The following is a 17,897-nucleotide window of genomic DNA, read 5'->3' as shown; positions in this document are numbered from 1 at the left end:
CTGCACAGTGGGCACCACTAAGCAAGAGTCCTGGAGGCTAGATAGACAGGCTGTGAAGGCTGAGGCTCCCCACTCCTGGGGCAGACATGCCATTCTCAGATTGGACGTGGGGCAGCCATCAGGAGTGTGGCGGAATTTGGAGAGATTGGAGAGATAGTTAGTAGCCAGAATTGACAAGACAGTCTTAGCCTCAGCCATCTCACTTCTAGCATCAGAAATAAATGGGTTTTCAGAGAGTGTGTGTGAGAGAAATTTTCAGTTGCTGGATAAGAGGAGATATTGCCAAATCTTTTTTAAAAGTTTATCTCAAAGTAAAATTCTATTATATGACCAAGTGATACAAAAGGGGTAGTGTTCATTACTTGCAGATCTCAAGGTATTTTGACGGACACCAACTTGGACAACCGTAGAATCATAGAATAACAGAACTGTAGAGTTGGAAGGGACCCCCAAGGGCCATCTAGTCCAACCCCTGCAATGCAGGAATCACAGCCAGTTATAAATCCACTGAGTGGTAGCATAGTCATCCTCGTGTTTAGTTGGAATTTCTTTCCTTGTAATGTGAATCCATTGGTTCAGGTTGTTTATAAAGACTCTGAACAACAGGCCCAGGTCAGGACTTGCTACTTTTTTCCAGGATAATGAGGAACCGCTACTAGTGAGTACTCTTTGGGTTCGGTCAGTCAACCAGGAACAAATCCACCCAACAGCTGCCTCATCCACCCTGCATTTTGCTAGCTTCTCCACAAGAATATCATGGGGGACTTTGTCAAAAGCCTTCAGGAAATCGAGATACAAGGTGCTGGACTAGATGAGGCGCTTTTGGCCTGATCCTGCTGCCGGGCTGTTCTGATTCTCAGCAGCTACATTCAAAGTCTTACAAGAGGAAGAGATATCAATGGGCTGCTGAGATCTTTCAAAAAGGTTGTCAGAAGGGGGAGTGGAGTATTTATGTAAAAAGTATAGAAAATATTAATAGCTACAATGAATATGTGAAACAAAGCTGGGAAAGGGAAGGTATGAACAAAACGACAGAAAAAGATTGGCTTATAATAACACACAAAACACAAAATAACTGGCTGTTGTTTGCCTTCAGGAGAATTGTTATTTTTTTGTACCTGAAGTGTCCAATTCAAAAGAGGAAGGGGAACATTTGCTGGGGGCATGCATCACTTATGAGTATCCCCAAATAATGAGTTATATTGGGGTGATATACTGAGTCGGATTGCACTGCTGCTGTTGAGGATGATCAGGACTTCCTGATGCCCAACCTTCTGAGTCTCTCTGTTGCCTCAGTTTCCCTTTAAAGTTATTTGTTTCCCCTTTTCTTTTTTGAGAAACCAAACCAAACTGACAGTTTTCTGAGAAGGTAGGAATAATTCTGCAGAAATCTTTCAGGAAAAACTGGAGTTTGTACAATTCTGAAACAGTTATACCCAGGTGGTGAAAGATTTCGAGCCTTTCAGGACTCTTCCCAGCCCAAACTCTTTTCTGTGCTCCTTGAGCAGTTTTTGTCTGCCTTGAATGTGTCCTTGAATAATGTTTGATTGTTTATAAGAGATTGTTTAAACCACCAACTTGTTTGAAAAAATATATTATGGGGGTATGCAGTGCGTTTTTCTGGGATTGCTCAAGGGTATGTAGTACCTCTCCTGCCCCCAAATGTTTAAAGTGTGACACTTACGGTAACAACTTAATGGAGAGTACCGGCACCTTTTTTCCTAAAAGAACAAAAGCACTGAGTAAAATCATTTACATATCATAGAATCATAAAACGCAGAACACATGACCAGCACTTAATCAAATTAATTCTCTAAAAAACACTTGGCAAAACCAGGATTTTGTGCCCACTTTCCACATGAACATTGTGGAAATGGCTAGCACTGCTTGGTTCATGTAGAAACTAAATTTATATGTCTCTTGGATGGAGGTGCAGGGAATGTCTTGCTGTGCTTAAAAACCTCTGGTTTTTGCATGCTTCTAATATCACCTACTGCATGAGATACATCTGCTGCCCACCCACTGCTTGCCATTGGCCCCACCCACTTTTGCCCTCCAGCCCTGCACATCACCAACACGTGGCTCCTGGGAGGAGCTAAAACCCTTGGGCTGACAAGGGCTCCACTTCACCCCTGGTCTATGGACCTTTTGAAAATCTAATGTGAAAGGTTAAATTGGGACACTATCCATAGGAATCAATTACTGTATTTGCATTCCTGTTTGCTTTTCTTGAAATCATAGGGTTGGATTCAGACTTACATAACTCAGAGTAGACCTACTGAAATCAGTAGGCCTTAAGTTACCGGACTAAGTCTGGATCACTCCATAGTGAATTTGTAAATGTGATATGAAGCCATTCAATAAAGACTTCTTTTCTTTTTTAGTTTTAAAAATAAATTATGGATGTTGAAGTCTGTTGTCCCATGTAATGCTTTGCTCAGTGGCTGTTGTTTCGCCTTTTGTCCCAGGATAAACAAGGATCAAGAAACAAGCCAGCAGCTGTCTCCCTTAGGTGCAGAACGAAGGGGATATGGAAAGAGTGCAGGGGGTGCTGATTTTGGCATAGCTAATCAAAGCCCTTCCTTCGGTACCCAAAGACCAGATTATGGGAAACCCATTTCAAATGAGGAGTTTTTCACTCTCCAAAAGTTAGGAGCTGTGTCTCCATCCATTACGAGAAGGATGTCCTCTCCAGCAGTGGCAGAAGAGATGTTATCAAGTCCTTTGTCCCCTTCTGTGCTCAAAAGGGTGTCTCCTTCAGCAGAAGACAAGTTGTCACGCTCCTCCTCTGCACTTTCTGAATATGTTGAAGAGCTGCGAAGAAAAAGACTGAAGGACAAAGAGCCAGGGAACTTAGTGTTAGATGATGCCTCCTCTTTGCCTATTTACCAAACAACAGGAGCCTCATCCCTTAGAAGATGCAAGACTTTGAAGGATGATGAAGATCTCCCAGTAACTCTGGAGGGAATTGGTGAAAGTTCTCGAGCTGGCCTGGTCCGCTCCTCTAGTTTGAGGAGCATATCATCTGAGAGCATGGCACGGCCAAACCTCTCCCCAGCTCTGAAAAGGGTCTCCAAGTTTGGGTCGTATGACTCTCTCATTCAGAACATAGATGACACCTACTCAAAGCTCAGCTCCCCAGCCCTGGGTGGAGAAATGTTCAGCACTTTGCGACTTAAACCTTGGAGAAGTTGCCTGGAGGCATCCCTGGAAGAAACGACAGACACAGATCTAGGAAAAGAACCTCTGGTCTTTCAGAACAGAAGATTTGGTGATGTTCCAAGTGAGGGAAAGGAAACTGATCCACTCTCTTGGAAAATACCAACTCTGAGCTATGAGAGGAAAACGAATGATGACTCAGATGACTTCCTTCCAGCCGTCCGGAAAGGCCAGTCAACCAGCAGCCTGGCCAGAGGTCCCAAAGAGAGGAGAGAAGGCCAGAAGCCCATGAGTGTCCGTTTTGAAGACCAAGTCTCGCCCAACCACACTTTCCTCTCTGAGATAAAGGCCACTTTATCACCAAGTCCAAAACCCCAAGAGGACCCTGGAAACCTCTCTGACTCGTCTTCGTCTTCTGGCTCAGTTGTATCTTTCAAAAGTGCTGACAGCATCAAGAGTCGGCCAAGGATCCCGAGGCTGGAAGGGGAAGGATGCGTTGGGAAAAGAAGTCCGGAGGGCGTGAAAGATGACTGGCGGTCTGAAGCAGAGGGGAAGGAAGATGATGTAAACAGTATCATGATGAAATACCTAGGAAAAGACTAAGGTAAAGTGCTGGCATCTTTCATTTCATTTTTTTCATTTCACTTTTAATTTCTTTCTATATTGCTATACACAAGGCAGTTTAGAGCAATATATAAGGAACACACCTTATAATAATCTGATCCAATACAAAAAGTCACAGTAAAACATAACTTTAAAATAGAATGACTTATATCAAATAAAGTAATATTCAACAATCTGTTAGAATAGTACACAATAAAATTAACTCTCAAACCACCAGCAAATAATAATTAAACAGAAATTCACTCTTAACCATTACAATAAATGATTACTAAACTATGATAAATAAAAATGACTGCAAGTCACAATGCATAAAATACCACAATGCATAAAATAGCACAAATTGAGCAACAAAGACCCACAAAACTATTTCCCCCTTTCCCCTTCCCAGCTGCTTCTGCTGTTCTTACAGTCCTGCCCTAGGAGAGGCTACTTGCTCAGCTGGGCTTGGTTGAGGTTGGGGAGGCAAGGCTCTTTCTCCCTTCTTTGCACTTCCTCACTGAGGAAGCAGACTTCTACTGGATTACTTTAGAGTCTTTCTATAGGTTTTCTTTTTGTAGACTTTTCCAAACAACTTCCAGCCAGGAGCCCTCTGGACAGCAGGTTTGCATTCCTCTGTCCTTTTAGTAAAGGAGAGATGAGTGGATTCTGGACACCAGTTTTCCTTCTAATAAGTGTTGACTTGTGCCAATACCAATATTGGTGCAACTATTGTGCGCTGCTCTGGTTCACCAGAAGCGGCTTAGTCATGTTGGCCACATGACCCAGAAGCTGTACGCCGGTTCCCTTGGCCAATAAAGCGAGATGAGCGCCGCAACCCCAGAGTCGGTCGCGACTGGACTTAATGGTCAGGGGTCCCTTTACCTTTACCTTTTACCAAATATATCCAGGTCCTTCATACTTAGGCAGGGGTTCATGTGCCCAATTGCATTCTTTACAGAGTGATTTTCTTGGCCTGCACCATCTGTGCAGCAAGGGGGCAACGGCTGCATCCACACGATACCATTATTCAAAGCACCTTCTTCCTTTCAAAGAATTATGGGCACTGTAATTTACCCCTCACATAGCTGCAATTCCCACAACCACACAACAAACTACAGTGCCTGGGATTCTTTGATAGAAAGAATGTGTTTTGAATGAGTGTGTACCCAGCCATAGTCTCAGTAGTTTCTCCACAGCTCCACAGCCAGAGCATTTTCTAAGAAGTGTTGCAAGATCTTCTGGTTTGGCCTGAATTTTTTAATGTTAATGAAGCTGAACGTTTGAAGATTAAGACAGGGAAAAGAAAGTACTTATTCACACGGTATATAGTTAAACTAGGAAACTCCCTCCCATAGGAGGCCGTGATGTCTCCCAACCTAGACGGCTTTAAAAGAGGATTGGACAAATGGATGGAGGAGGAGAGGACTATTGAAGGTCACAAAGGAGTCTATGCTCTTCCTCCACAGTTGAAGGCAGCGATGTTTCTGACTGCCGGTTGCTGGGGCCCCCAGGGTGGGAAAGGGCTCTTTTGCCTGTGAGAAGAGGATGTTGGGCCACATGGGCCCCCACTGGCCTGATCCAGCGGGCTCTACTTATGTTCTTATACTTTTATACTTTTTGTGTGGATGCAGTTCCATGGGAAGTTTTGACTTAGTTTCAAAATTTGCATTTTTATAGCTCTTCCCTGCAGGCCCAAAGACTGGGGTGGGGGTGGCCATATAAGTCAATGTGCACATAAATAGAAGTACAGTACTCTTCTGTACACACAAAGCTTTATATGGGAAAGCAAGCTCTAGAGGTGTCGCATCACACACATTGGAGTTGGTTTGTTTTTTTGCTCAAAGTGTCCACCAGCTCCAAATGTTTCCATTTCTTGGTCATGTCTGCCATGAGGATTTATTTCTCCAACTTCGGTTGGAGCTCCAGCTCCCAGATGGATGGACACCCCACTGCTGCAGTTAAGTGCTTAGAACACATTAGAAAACATTTTGCGAGGAGGCTGCCTTTGGAGGACATTTTCACAGGTCCTGCTGTGATCAAAACTGCTGAAGCAACACCAGGCAGCTTGGATGTGTTAATAAGACATTTCTTTATAGGAAACACCGTCTACATAACTCAAAGAGCCGTGTTTGTGTGTGTGTGACTTTTGTTTGAAGTCAGTTGCAGGGAACTGGGGTTTTAGTGAGGAGGCGATGGAAACTTACTCTCATCCCTGGAATCTGTTGCCCCAAAAGTGTAAAGATGGAAAGGGCAGCCCAAAGCAGTTGTGGAGGGATTTTTCTTTTTAAAAAAATGCAAAACAAAATATACAAGTGAAGTTGGAATGTACATTTTACAATGTCCCCCACCCCCTAACTATGGTGCTTCTGATCCTTGTTACAGAAGCTCTGAAGAATCTACAAATATTGGGGGGGGGGGCAGAACAGCAGGTCTTATGAGTGAGATAGCACAATACAGCACACAAAGCTGGCTTTAGGTAGTCATTCAAACCCACCAGCTACTGTAAGCTCCCTCCATTCTAGTCTGGACGATGCAGCCCCTGTGTCTTTTGCATTCACCCCGGATGAAATGTGAAAAACAAGGCAACTGGAGTGGGTATCTTTAAAATAGTTTCAGTCACCCGCCTCCATAGCATTTTGGAACTGGGTGGGACCTTAGGAGGTCATCCAGCTCAACCCGCTTGACAGATGGCTACTTGGCCTCTGCTTAAATGCATGTGAAGGTTCTTACTCTGCCAAGAAACTCCTCCTGTTAGCAAGTTTTCCTCATGCGTAGAAGAAATCAGCTTCCTTGCTGCAATTTCCACTCAGAACAAGCCTGCTCTCTCCTCCTTGTGACAGCCCTTCATATACTTAAGGCCACCTGCCATTGGCTCACACACTCTCCAGCTGCTCATACTATTAAGCAACCTGTACAGCTCTTTCATGGGACTTGGTTTCCAGACTCTCCACCTTCCTGGCATCCCACCTCTTGATACATCTGGGTTGGTCACTGTTCTTCTTGAAATGTGATGCCCAAAACTTGACAGGACAGGACTATGACTGCTAGTGATCTGGCCACTATGTCAAACTCATTGCTGGCTGGGGCTGATGTCAAAAACATCTGGAGGGCACCTGGTTGGTGAAGCTGGCATCCACTTTGCTGAGATGAGATGATTTGTTCCATCTGCCATGCTTTAATATTCCTAATATCAATTGTAGTTTCCTCTCCTTAGCTTGCTGGCAGATGAGCTCATTAAGAGCCAGTTAAGAAATTAAATCTGAGCAGCTCAGATTTTCACAAATGTTTTCATTTAAATGCAAGTTGTGTGATGTTTACAGGGGACCTGAGATGGCTTTGAACATTTGGCTTTTCTTGTGGAAGCGCACATCTTGGTAAGTTCACCTATGATGATGATTGCAACATTAGGGCTGAATCCCAATGAAGGTGGGAGATCAGATTTTCAAAATGAGATGGACAGAAACAGGGAGGAAACTGAGTCTTTAAATTAGAAAGAGGTCTGGCAAATGTGAATAAATTTCAATTCAGTATTTCTGGTATCTACATTCCCCCCTCCCTCCCCCTCTCCTTCCCCTCTCCAGGAGCCAAGCTTTTGTCTGAATCATCACCATCCAGGCATCCTTGTCGGTTCCAGGCTCTGGCTTCCCCACCTGCTTTGGAGGCACCTGAGTTTCCTAACCCAACAAGGCACAACAACACATGTGTAAGAGAAGCGGGCTGTGCTCTCTCTTTGATTTATACAAAATAAAACATTTTGCTTCTTGCATCTGAGTTTTTCCTCCTCCTTCTTTCCTGTCTGTGCTCAAGATGGCTTCAGGGAACCCTTCATGCTCTGAAAAATCCTATTGGGATTAGGAAGAGCCAACCATGGACATGACGTAATAGAAACCTAGGAAACTGCATTATACTGAGTCGGGCCACTGGTCCATCTAGCTCAGTATTGCCCACACTGACTGTCAGCAGCTGTGCAAGGTGCCAGGCAGGGTTCTTGCCCAGCTCTTCCTGGAAATGCTGGAGATTGAACCTGGGAGCTTCTGCAGGTAAAGCAGATGTTCTGCCAGTGAGCGACAGACCTGCATCACCAGCCAGTGCCCGCTACTGGAGCGGGTGGCGCTGTGGTCTAAACCACTGAGCTTCTGGGGCTTGCTGATCAGAAAGTCAGCAGTGCAAGTCCGTGCAACGGGGTGAGCTCCCGTTGCTCTGTCCCAGATCCTGCCAACCTAGCAGTTTGAAAACATGCCAGTGCAAGTAGATAAATAGGTTTCCATGCTCTCTGGCACTCGTCAAGGTGTCTCATTGCGTCAGAAGCACTTTAGTCATGCTGGCCACATGACCCAGAAAGCTGTTTGTGGACAAATGCCGGCTCCCTCGGGCTGAAGCGAGATGAGTTTGACTGGGCCTAACTGTCCAGAGGTCCTTTACCTTCTTTACCGACTGTCAGGGGCCCCAGAGAAATGCCCTTCCTATTCAGCGGGGCTTAGATCTACCTTACAGAGGAATCTTTCTGGTAGGAGTGGGGCAGGTCGGGATGGGGGTTGGGAGCTGGTTGGTTTCTCATAACAGAATGAAGAATGCCTGTACCTTTTGCCCCATATTTCAGGTCTTGCAACTGCTAGAATCCTACGTGTTTTTTTAAAATGAAAGCTTGTAATCGGAGGGTTATGGTTGATGGATGCTCATGATAGAAATATGGCAGTTAAGGGTGGGAGGGATGAAGTTGGTGGTGGCAGGGGTGGGGTGGGGTGGGGGGACAAGTGGCCAGAGAATGAAGGACTGGAGGAGTTCAAATACAGGAAGAAGATGGCAGAAGGGCTGCAGCTCACCTGCTTTACCTGCAGATGGGCACAGGTGAGATCCTTGGGCTGTCACCTTCAGGCATGGCTGGGAGAGGCCCCCTGCCTGAAACCTTTGGAGAGCTGCTGCCAGTCAGTGTTGATAATACTGAGTTAGATGGTTTTATTCAGTATAATGCTGCTTCCTCATTGGACCATCCTGATTTGTAGTCCTGCTGAAATGTTGCAACCTGTGTGTGTTTTTCATTGCTTACTGCGGCATTATAACACACACACACACACACACACAAGTGTGTTTGTCAGTAGATCAATCCATCACCCTGACTCGCTGGAGAATTCTGCTTCCCTTTCTTTTGCTTTTTCTCTCTGCAGAAGAACAATTGCCTGCTGATCCCATACACATCAGGCCAGAATATTGCTCCAGTTGGATTGAATAAAAAAATACATTGCAGCAGGGAGAGGCTTCCAGAAGTTCAGCTTGGCAGAACTGGCGGGGGTGGGGTGGGGGGTGGGATGGATGGATCTATCTTGCAGTGAAGGGTTTGCTAATGGCAGGGCTGCAGCAATTCTGCTGGTATTAGAGCAGCAGCAAAAGCATACCTGGGATTTCTCAAGAAGCTCACTAAATCCAGAGCACTGAGAAAAGCAGGGCATCTGTTCAGGCCCACCTTTGCTGCTGTTCCGATTCCAGGGACCAGGGGAGAGGCATCCTTTAGTTGAGCTTATGGACTGAGGTTGTGGATGCCCTAAAGCATTTCCCCTGGAAGCAAGACACCAGCAGCTGGAGCAAAAGCAAGAATCAGGCCAGGACACAAACAGTGACAGCAGCAGTCCCTGTGACACTTGTTTTCAGGACATATGGGCATTATGCAGATTAGGACTTTGCTGTACATCACTTGAGCAATTGGCTGAATAGTCTATTCATGGACAAGGACACAGAATGCATCATCTGATAATATGATGATGGTATTCTTAAACCTACAGCCTGAGTGAAACATATTTTTTGAATAAGCAGGAGATATTATTATTCTTATTATTTACATAGGCAGTGTATACAGGCCTACTCACAAGAAACTTACAGAATTAACCGTTCCATTACAAACTGAATGATCCCTGCTTTTGCACTTCTAAAACAATCATATACACTGAGACTCAGAAGAAGGTCTCTTTGTGTTCAGTGGGTTCTGCTCCCAGGAAAATGGATATAAGATTGCAGCCTAAGAAGATGTGTCAAGAGCTATGTGGAAAATGTGCCCCAGGGTGGGGTGCAGGGAGGAAGCAGGGGCCATTATGCCATCTCCTGAGGCAACTCTTTTCCCAACATGTATATGCTAAACCATCATCTTCACCTGTTGAAACATGAACAACAATTTTGAAATAATCCATGGATTGTGACTTGCCCATATAATCTAAAAAGAAATGTCCTTGATGCCTTGAGCACTTCCTTGATGCCAACTTGTGTGTTCTTCCCTGCCTTAGTTCCTAAGCAGAGGACAGGGCATCTGTTGTAGGATTTCCTGTTTGTGGGCATGTGCCTTGCTGCACCTCTAACGCCCTCAGGCCAATGACATTGACATCGTTAATATGGCTGTGAGCCAAACAAACTTCCTTTCCCTTGGCATTTGCTGTCTAGTAACCTCAAATGCTTTCACATCCATCTCCCCCTGTATATCTTTGCCAAATCAGTTGTCATTTGGGAGCAACAGGTTGGTTCCTGGTGTGCTCTGTGCTGTGCAAAGTTCTCTCAAAATATGAGCTGGTGCCAATGGCCAGGAATTTATTTTATTTTTATTTTTTTGCATGAGCACCCATCGCGAGAGCCCCTAGTGGTAGACCTTGTTAAGTTGATTGATCCATGGCCCTGAGCTGGGAAAGCCAATATAATCTGATTAAACTTTAAATAGTCTCTGCTCATTTCTCTGGCAACACAGAGGATGTTACATAAAACATCAAAGGACCTGATCAAAGCTCTGGGTGAGAGGGATAAATCAAGGCTGAGAGGGATGGCAATTGCCTGATGGGTAAACAGAGGCCAAGATATAAAAACAAAATAGGGTGAGGATGTTTAGTCAATGAGAATTGGTGAGAAGAACCAATTGCATTTTTTTATTTATTATAAAACGCTCCAGATTTATTGGTCAGCACATGTATTTTTTTAAAAGCAACCCATCATTGTAAGTACTTCAAATAAAAGAGGCAGTCAGCAGCTCAGAAGAGGCATCTCACCTTCCCTGTCACATCGATGGAACAGTGTCTTGTAAGATAACAGTCTCCAGGGATGCAGAAGCACCATTTCTTTAAAACTTCTGCATATTTAAGGATGTGTGTTTTGACGACAAAATCAGATGTCATTCCTGATTTTATATTATATTCATTTACATACATCATTACCACTAACAGTGTAGTTAGGTTTTTTTAAAAAATACCCCCAAGATAAGAGTATTGTATTTAAATATTCAGGGGGCTCCACAGGCTTGCAGAAATAAATAAGAAGAAAACATATTTTCTAAAATTTTCTGAAAACAGCCCAGAAAATATCTACAAGCTTTCAGGACCTACAGAATGTTTGTGGCAGCTGGTGACTGTTCTGGCTGGCACTGAAAAGTGCTTGAGTCCAAAAAGTATGTCGGGCACCCAGTTGGCAAAGGCTAGGCTAAAGGAACTGCATGCTGTGTAAACCAGGTGGCTTTGTCCACACTGGGGATTAATGTGGTTTGGAAGCTGTGTGTGCCTCAGTTTCCCCCTCCTGGCATCTACACTGACCTTCCATTCTGCTTCCATCAGTCCAAACAAAAGTATGCCAGCTGCCTTTTTAGATTGGTTTTTGCAAGAAGTGGCATTTGGCATTTTTATTTTTAATGCAGCTCTTCTGTATGGAGCTGGTCTTGCACATTGAGGATGTCACTCAAACTCAACCAATTAGGGATTTGACAGGAGGTGGCATTCTTAGATTTCTCCCCTTGTAGAAGGTGGGAACTGAGAAGGGCAGGGAAGGAAGATATGGCCTCTCAAGTTTGCTTGTTTAAAAATTGTCTGGAGAGACACTGCCAGTCACTGTTAACAGTAGAGAGTTAGTTAGACCAATGGACTGACTTGGCATCAGCCAGCATTCTGTGTTGTCGATGGACCAGACACTGGAGGAGGTCAGTTAGGCAAGAGGCTGCCCGCAGCCACCACAAGAGCTAATGGGGAGCATCTGGGAAGGGAGGAGTTAGGACTGAGAATGATGCTTGAAGTAAAGTTAAATAGATGGGTAGCTTAAGGTTACCAGATGTCCCTGTTTCCCGGGGACAGTCCCCGGATTTACAAATCAGTCCCCTGACAAAACCCATCTATTTAGTGGGAAGTTTGAAAGTGTCCCCAGATTCATTTAAAAATGTGGAAACCTTAGGGTAGCTCTTATAACCATCTGAGGCCTAGAACTTCATCTGTCTTCCCTTTCTGCCTGTAAAAGTGAGTTCATGCATTTGCCCTAACATCATCTGCTTGTGAAGAGCAAAACAAATAATTTATTCTGCTCCTCTGTAATCTCCGTTTCTTCCTTTAGCACATCTCTGACTCCCCTCCATCCAAAGGTCTCCCCAGCTGGTTTCCTGCTTCTAATGTATTTATTTTTTAACTGTTGGTCTTAAAGTTTTTAGCAATGTGCTCCTCAGTTTTGTGGTTCTGCATCCCTTCTTCTTTATCTGCTTTTCTTCCCCTAAAGTGTGCATGCATTTTTGTTTCTCATTTTGGCAAGACTTCCATTTTGCCTCCAGTCGCCTCCTTGCCTCTGCCCATTAACCACACTGCCCTCCTCTTGGCCCTGGGCTTCCTTCCCAGACCTGCAGTATGCATTCTAGCTGATCTCCTATGATTGTAGTTTAGAATAACTTTAGAATAACTTCAAAGCCTTTTGGAGAGGTTGGACCCTCTTGACTTTCAGCTTCCCTTTTATTAGTCCCCTCATTTCCTTTTTAAAAGTATCTTCTTTTGACATCAAATGTGACAGTGCTGGACTTTCTTAGCAATTGTCCAGGGTCAACAGTGCATTGCATAGCTGCATATGGGGATTTAAATCCACCTCTTCTGTAGTGTAAATTCAGCACTCTTAACTGCTACAATCCACTGCTCCAAACTTTTTTCAAAGAGGACCAGATTTGATGAAGTGAACATGCGTGAGGGCCGACCAAAGTTGTTGATTGAGCTTTTTTTAGAATTTTACCCCAGGACATTTACTGCCACGGGGGCTGAATTAGGCCCCCAAAACATACTTTGAACATGCCTGCCTTATGGGGTACCCAAGAGCCCGTATGAAGTCCTCTATCGGTAGGAGAAAATAACAGAGGCCAACCAGAGAATATTGAGAAGCAAAGCCTGATCTTTATTAAACAGTTGCAACAGGGGGCTCACACACACACCCCATGCAGAGGAACCCAGAACATTGGTGCGCAAGCCCTTATATAGACTTTTGAAATTGCCAGCCCCCCCAATACATCATACATACTTCACAGAAGAGGTGGTCTACAGCAGAAAACCTGTCTGCCTGGTACCTGATAATGGTCACTGATTGCATTACTTGGGCAGTCTGGCCATTCTTTTGTGATGGTAAATACTCAGTTCCTGAATCCAGCTCACCCTATTCCAGTGTTTCCCAACCGGTGTTCCGCGGCACACTACTGTGCCGTGAGACATTGGCTGGTGTGCCGTGGGAGGGAGGCGGGTGAGTCGGGCGGTGAGAGGCGGCGGCGGCGAGGATCCGCGTCGAGCCGGGGGCGGCTCCGCGGTGGTGGTGCCGAGCGGCGGGGCAGCGCATGCAAAAGGGAGGAGCGCGAGACAGCGGAGGAGGAGGAGGCCGGCATGTCCGGGCAGCAGCAGCAGCAACAGCAGCAGCAACTCCCGGCGACGGCTCCTCAAGCCCCGCCGCCGCCCCCTCCTCCGCCCGCTATCGCCGCCACCACCACAACAGCCGCCGCCGCCTCAGTTGCCGCCGTCCCTCAGTCCCTCGCTCTGCTGCCTCCTCCCACCCCCAAAGCTTGGAGGTTCCCCGGCAAGGGGGAGGGAAAAAACTTTCACTTTCGTGCGTCCCTCCCGGCGTGACGCTGCGCGCTGACGTCACGGGGCGGGGCTTTAATGGTGGTGTGCCGCGAGATTTTTTTTCAGTAAACAGGTGTGCCGTTGCCCAAAAAAGTTTGGGAAACACTGCCCTATTCATACACAAATAGGCCCTTAAGACAGCATTTGTGAGCTAAGAGACAATGGAGAGGTTTTCCCATTTCCTTTGTCCTTGCAGAGAAACATTTGAGGTCAATTTGAGAGAGTCAAAATGGTTTCAGGACTTTTTTCCTGTACTGTTTCAGACATGTGGTTTATATATTTATGTATATATTTGCTTTCGTATGTATATATTTATGTATATGTTTACCTGGTACATTTATGAACATTTATTTTATGTCTTAGACCTTAGAATTCTCATAACAATGGAAATACAGGGATTTTAATTTTTTTCTCTGTTTCTTTTAGGACCTTCATCTGTCTCCTTCATTATTTTTTAAATTTCCCCCATCTCATTTAGTACCTGCAAATCTGGTAGGTTAGTGAGTGGGTCTAGTATTATTTACACGTATTACTTGCTCTTCTTTATTTTTTATTTTTTAATGAAAATTAACCCAGAGTGACTTACAGAAGTCACAATATCCTGTCCCTACATTCATGGACGCTAATACTGTCAGCCAGTGTGGTATCTGGACCCAGTCAGAAAGAAGAAGAATTGCAGACAATAAATTCAAAAAAGAATGGGAAATGTTTATGTACAAAACCATTTGTACGGCGCTGTGGGTTAAACCACAGAGCCTAGGACTTGCCGATCAGAAGGTCAGAGGTTCAAATCCCCACGACGGGGTGAGCTCCCATTGCTCGGTCCCTGCTCCTGCCAACCTAGCAGTTTGAAAGCATGTCAAAGTGCAAGTAGATAAATAGGTACCACTCCAGCGGGAAGGTAAACAGCATTTCCGTGCACTGCTCTGATTCACCAGAAGCGGCTTAGTCATGCTGGCCACATGACCCAGAAGCTTTCTGCGGACAAACGCCGGCTCCCTCGGCCAATAAAGCGAGATGAGCGCCACAACCCCAGAGTCGGTCACGACTGGACCTAATGGTCAGGGGTCCCTTTACCTTTACCTTTACAAAATCATTGTAAACAGGTTAAAACATTAGCAGGATTCTAAATACACTTGTAATGCAACAGAAAGTTTAGATAATTTAGGAATATGAAAAATTAGAGAAGTATTGACATGCAGTTGAAAATAGAATCAATAGAACCCATGGATGGGATGGGGGAGGTCAGGAGATTCAGAGTAATCTTGACATGTGGAATTTTTATGATATTTTGCTGTAACTTTATTTCTTCTCTTATTTGTTCTTTTCTTTATTTTTGAAAATCAAATAAAAATATATAAAAAGAAGAAGGAAGAATGTAATTAATCACATAACAGCCTCCATCATGATTCACACTCCAGGTCCAGGAAGGCAGACACGTCAGAGATGTGAAATGTCACCCCCATCAGACTGAAAAATAAAAGGCCAGCTACTGGAGCCTGCCAAATTTCTAATTAATTAACACCATTAAGGACCATGCTTGTCTGCAATGGATTCACTTTCAGAGAATGTCCATCAGAGAACTGGTTTCTTCTTTGGAAAGCTCCCAGCTCTGCAGGATGTTCTATAAATTCCGTTGAAGCAGACGGTGGCTCATCCCAAAGGAGTCTTGCTGCTAACAGCAAATTTTACAAATGACCACTTGCATCCTCATAGTCAGTCGGCATCACCTGGCATCTGCCATGGCACCCACTCCTGCAGAGGTCCCACTGCCCAGTCTCTGGATCCTCTGGATCCTGCTCATGTCTTCCATTTTGTTGCCTGCCTTCTCCAAGGTACAGGTGAGGAGGATGGAGCCAGAGCTCCCTTGGAGAAGTCATGCAGACCTGGCCCAGAGGGAGAGGGAAACTTAGTGAGCAGCAGTACCTGGGAGTGAACATCCCCAGAACATGACCTTGTTTATTTATGCTTCTCAATACCAGCTGCTGGGGAGCCACAGTGAGAGAGAGCACTCAGAGCCTCATTGTTGGCTTCCCAGAGGAGGCATCTGGTTGGCCACAGGGAAGCAGGAGGAACTGCAGGTTCTTGTACTCAAATCCTGCCTGCAGGTTTCTCACAGGATACTGGACTAAATGGGCCATTGGCCAGATCCAGCAGGCTCTTCTAATCTTCTTACCAGTGCTGAAGTCAGATTCAACCACCAATCCAGTTAGCTTCTGTAAGTGGAGTTGGCTGGTGGGTGAGCAGGAGAGGCATCATCTTCAGGTTGGGAGCTACAAGATCCTGGGAGGCCCTCTACTCCAATATTGTCCACGTGATTTTTAAAGTTTCTTCAGCACAGCTTCTACACCACTTGCCTCTGCAAAAAAAAGCCCCTCCGGGTGGGGACCCTCCCCATCCTGTCAATAAGTGTCCTGCTGTACCAAGCATAGGAAAGGAAAGGTGGTCCAGAAATGACACCAATCCATTTGTGAATTTGCTTTGAAGCTTTTGTCCAGAAAGGTCTAAATGGTGGGTTTCTGGCTCACTTCTTCTTCTGTTTGCTTAGCTCCACTCCTGCTGCAAATCACTCTCAAGCTCCCAGCCAGAACCAGGCGGGGTCTAACTTTCTTATCTCTCTCTGCTCTGCCTTCACTGTCTGGCTCTTCTGGCTCCCTGTTTGCTGCAGTGGGGGGCTCTCCTTCAGCTCCTGCTTTTCTGGGTCTCAGCTGGCCAAAAGAGCTCCTTGAAATTTAGATTCCCTACCCTGCCATGTGCATCCTTTTACACTTGTTGCTGCTGAATTTCATTTTATTGCCCATATACTCAGCTAAAAAGATGTTTTCGCAGCTCTTCACAATCCCTTTTTGTCTTCATCACCCCAAACAATTGAACGTCCTCAGCAGACTTGGTCACCTACTGCTTACCCTTAACTCCGGCTCATTTGTGAACAAATACCCACTTCCATTGGGAGAACGGCCCATTTATTCCTGCTCTCTGCTCCCTGTTTCCTAACCAGTTACCAAATCACAGGTGGGTGGGGTATATAAATGATGATGATGATGCCTCTTTTCTTCTCCTGTGAGAAGCTGTTAAGCTTACTCAGGAGTCTTTGCTGAGGTACTTTGTGAAAAGCTAAGTAGGCAATCACAACTGGCTCAAGCACATCAGATGACATGGAAGGCCTGCTGCTTGATTAATTTTAAATTTATTTTTAATCAGTTTTTAAAATTAATTTAATCTAACCATTAAATAATTAAATATAATTAGGTGTGGTATTTACTTGTGAGTAGACATGTCTAGGCTTTTGCTGTGGCTGTCGCTGCCCTCACTGGAAATGATCTGGACAACTTTGCCCTCTCCCTTTCTTGCCATCCGCACACCCACAATCCGCTTGAGCCCAGCATCAAGCTGTCTGCAAGGGGACGGCAGCATCTAAGCCCCTCGCCATTCCCATCTGTGGTACAGAGACACAGACAAAGCCAGAGGGTATTAATGCCACAGATTTGAATAACAAATTAGTCCAGATGCGATATGACTTAAAAAATATAAATTAACCAAGCTCCTTGATCCAGCTAAATCCTCTGGAGTGATCTGCTCTGCCAATGTGGATTCTAAGGGAGTTTAGCCTGGGAGAAGGGCTTAAGCAAAAGACCTCTGGATCTTGCCATCCACCTTTTGGTTATATCTCTTTTTCCTTTGCTAGTAATCCGTCCAGCTGGTCCCCAATAAGTCTGACCGGACTGTTATGAAGTCATGGGGGCAGGTTTTCTCACCATCCTTTGGACACGTAAGCTTTTCAGTTATACAAATACTTGGCACCTAACTAAACTGAAAAGTACCTTCCTTTGGTTCATAAGGCAGGGGTGAAACGAGGCTCATTTTCACCCAGGTCAAAGGCCCAGTCAAAGTCCCACACCCATTGTGTACACACATGCAGGCTGGTAGCCTCAATGGCGCCCCTCTGGGTCAAAAAATCCCACGGCCAAAACTCTTGGGTCTAAGGCAGGAATGGGGAATTTCAATCCTGCAGCCCAAATTTTATAAGCAAAAGTGTTAAAATGAAAAGAGGCTGGCAAAGAGTTTCAAACGAATCTTTCCAAGCACAATGGCAAGCACAATTCCTTGTAAAGTGATGCACATCAGGAGAAAAAAATCTTAATTTCACATAAATGCTTGTGGGGTCTGTGGTCCCCTGTGTGCAACAGCTGTGAGGAAGGTAAATTCCATGCTAGGGATGATTATGAAAGGAATTGAGAATAAAATTGCCAATAGAATAATGTCATT

General features: G+C 45.0%; 1 protein-coding gene across 5 annotated transcripts in view; it reads left to right on the top strand.

Annotated features, from left to right (window-relative positions):
* Positions 1 to 7,528, top strand: part of MYO18B (myosin XVIIIB) — a 349,431-nt gene extending 341,903 nt beyond the window's left edge. For 3 of the 5 annotated variants that reach the window (XM_083476633.1, XM_083476631.1, XM_083476632.1), the window contains 2 exons: positions 2,469 to 3,763; positions 7,344 to 7,528. In XM_083476633.1, the coding sequence (XP_083332759.1) occupies positions 2,469 to 3,762 (1,294 nt within the window). In that variant the 3' untranslated portion in view covers position 3,763; positions 7,344 to 7,528. Of the gene's footprint in view, positions 1 to 2,468; positions 3,764 to 7,082; positions 7,137 to 7,343 lie in introns of all 5 variants that reach the window. The other 2 variants (XR_014519475.1, XR_014519476.1) reach the window with 1 other exon arrangement.
* Positions 7,529 to 17,897: the final 10,369 nt, after the last annotated feature.

This window comes from Podarcis liolepis, assembly GCF_965112155.1.
Source record: "Podarcis liolepis genome assembly, chromosome: 15".
NCBI lineage: Eukaryota > Metazoa > Chordata > Lepidosauria > Squamata > Lacertidae > Podarcis > Podarcis liolepis.
The sequence above is the reverse complement of the archived record's forward strand: the minus strand, read 5'-3'. Positions and strand labels throughout refer to the sequence as shown.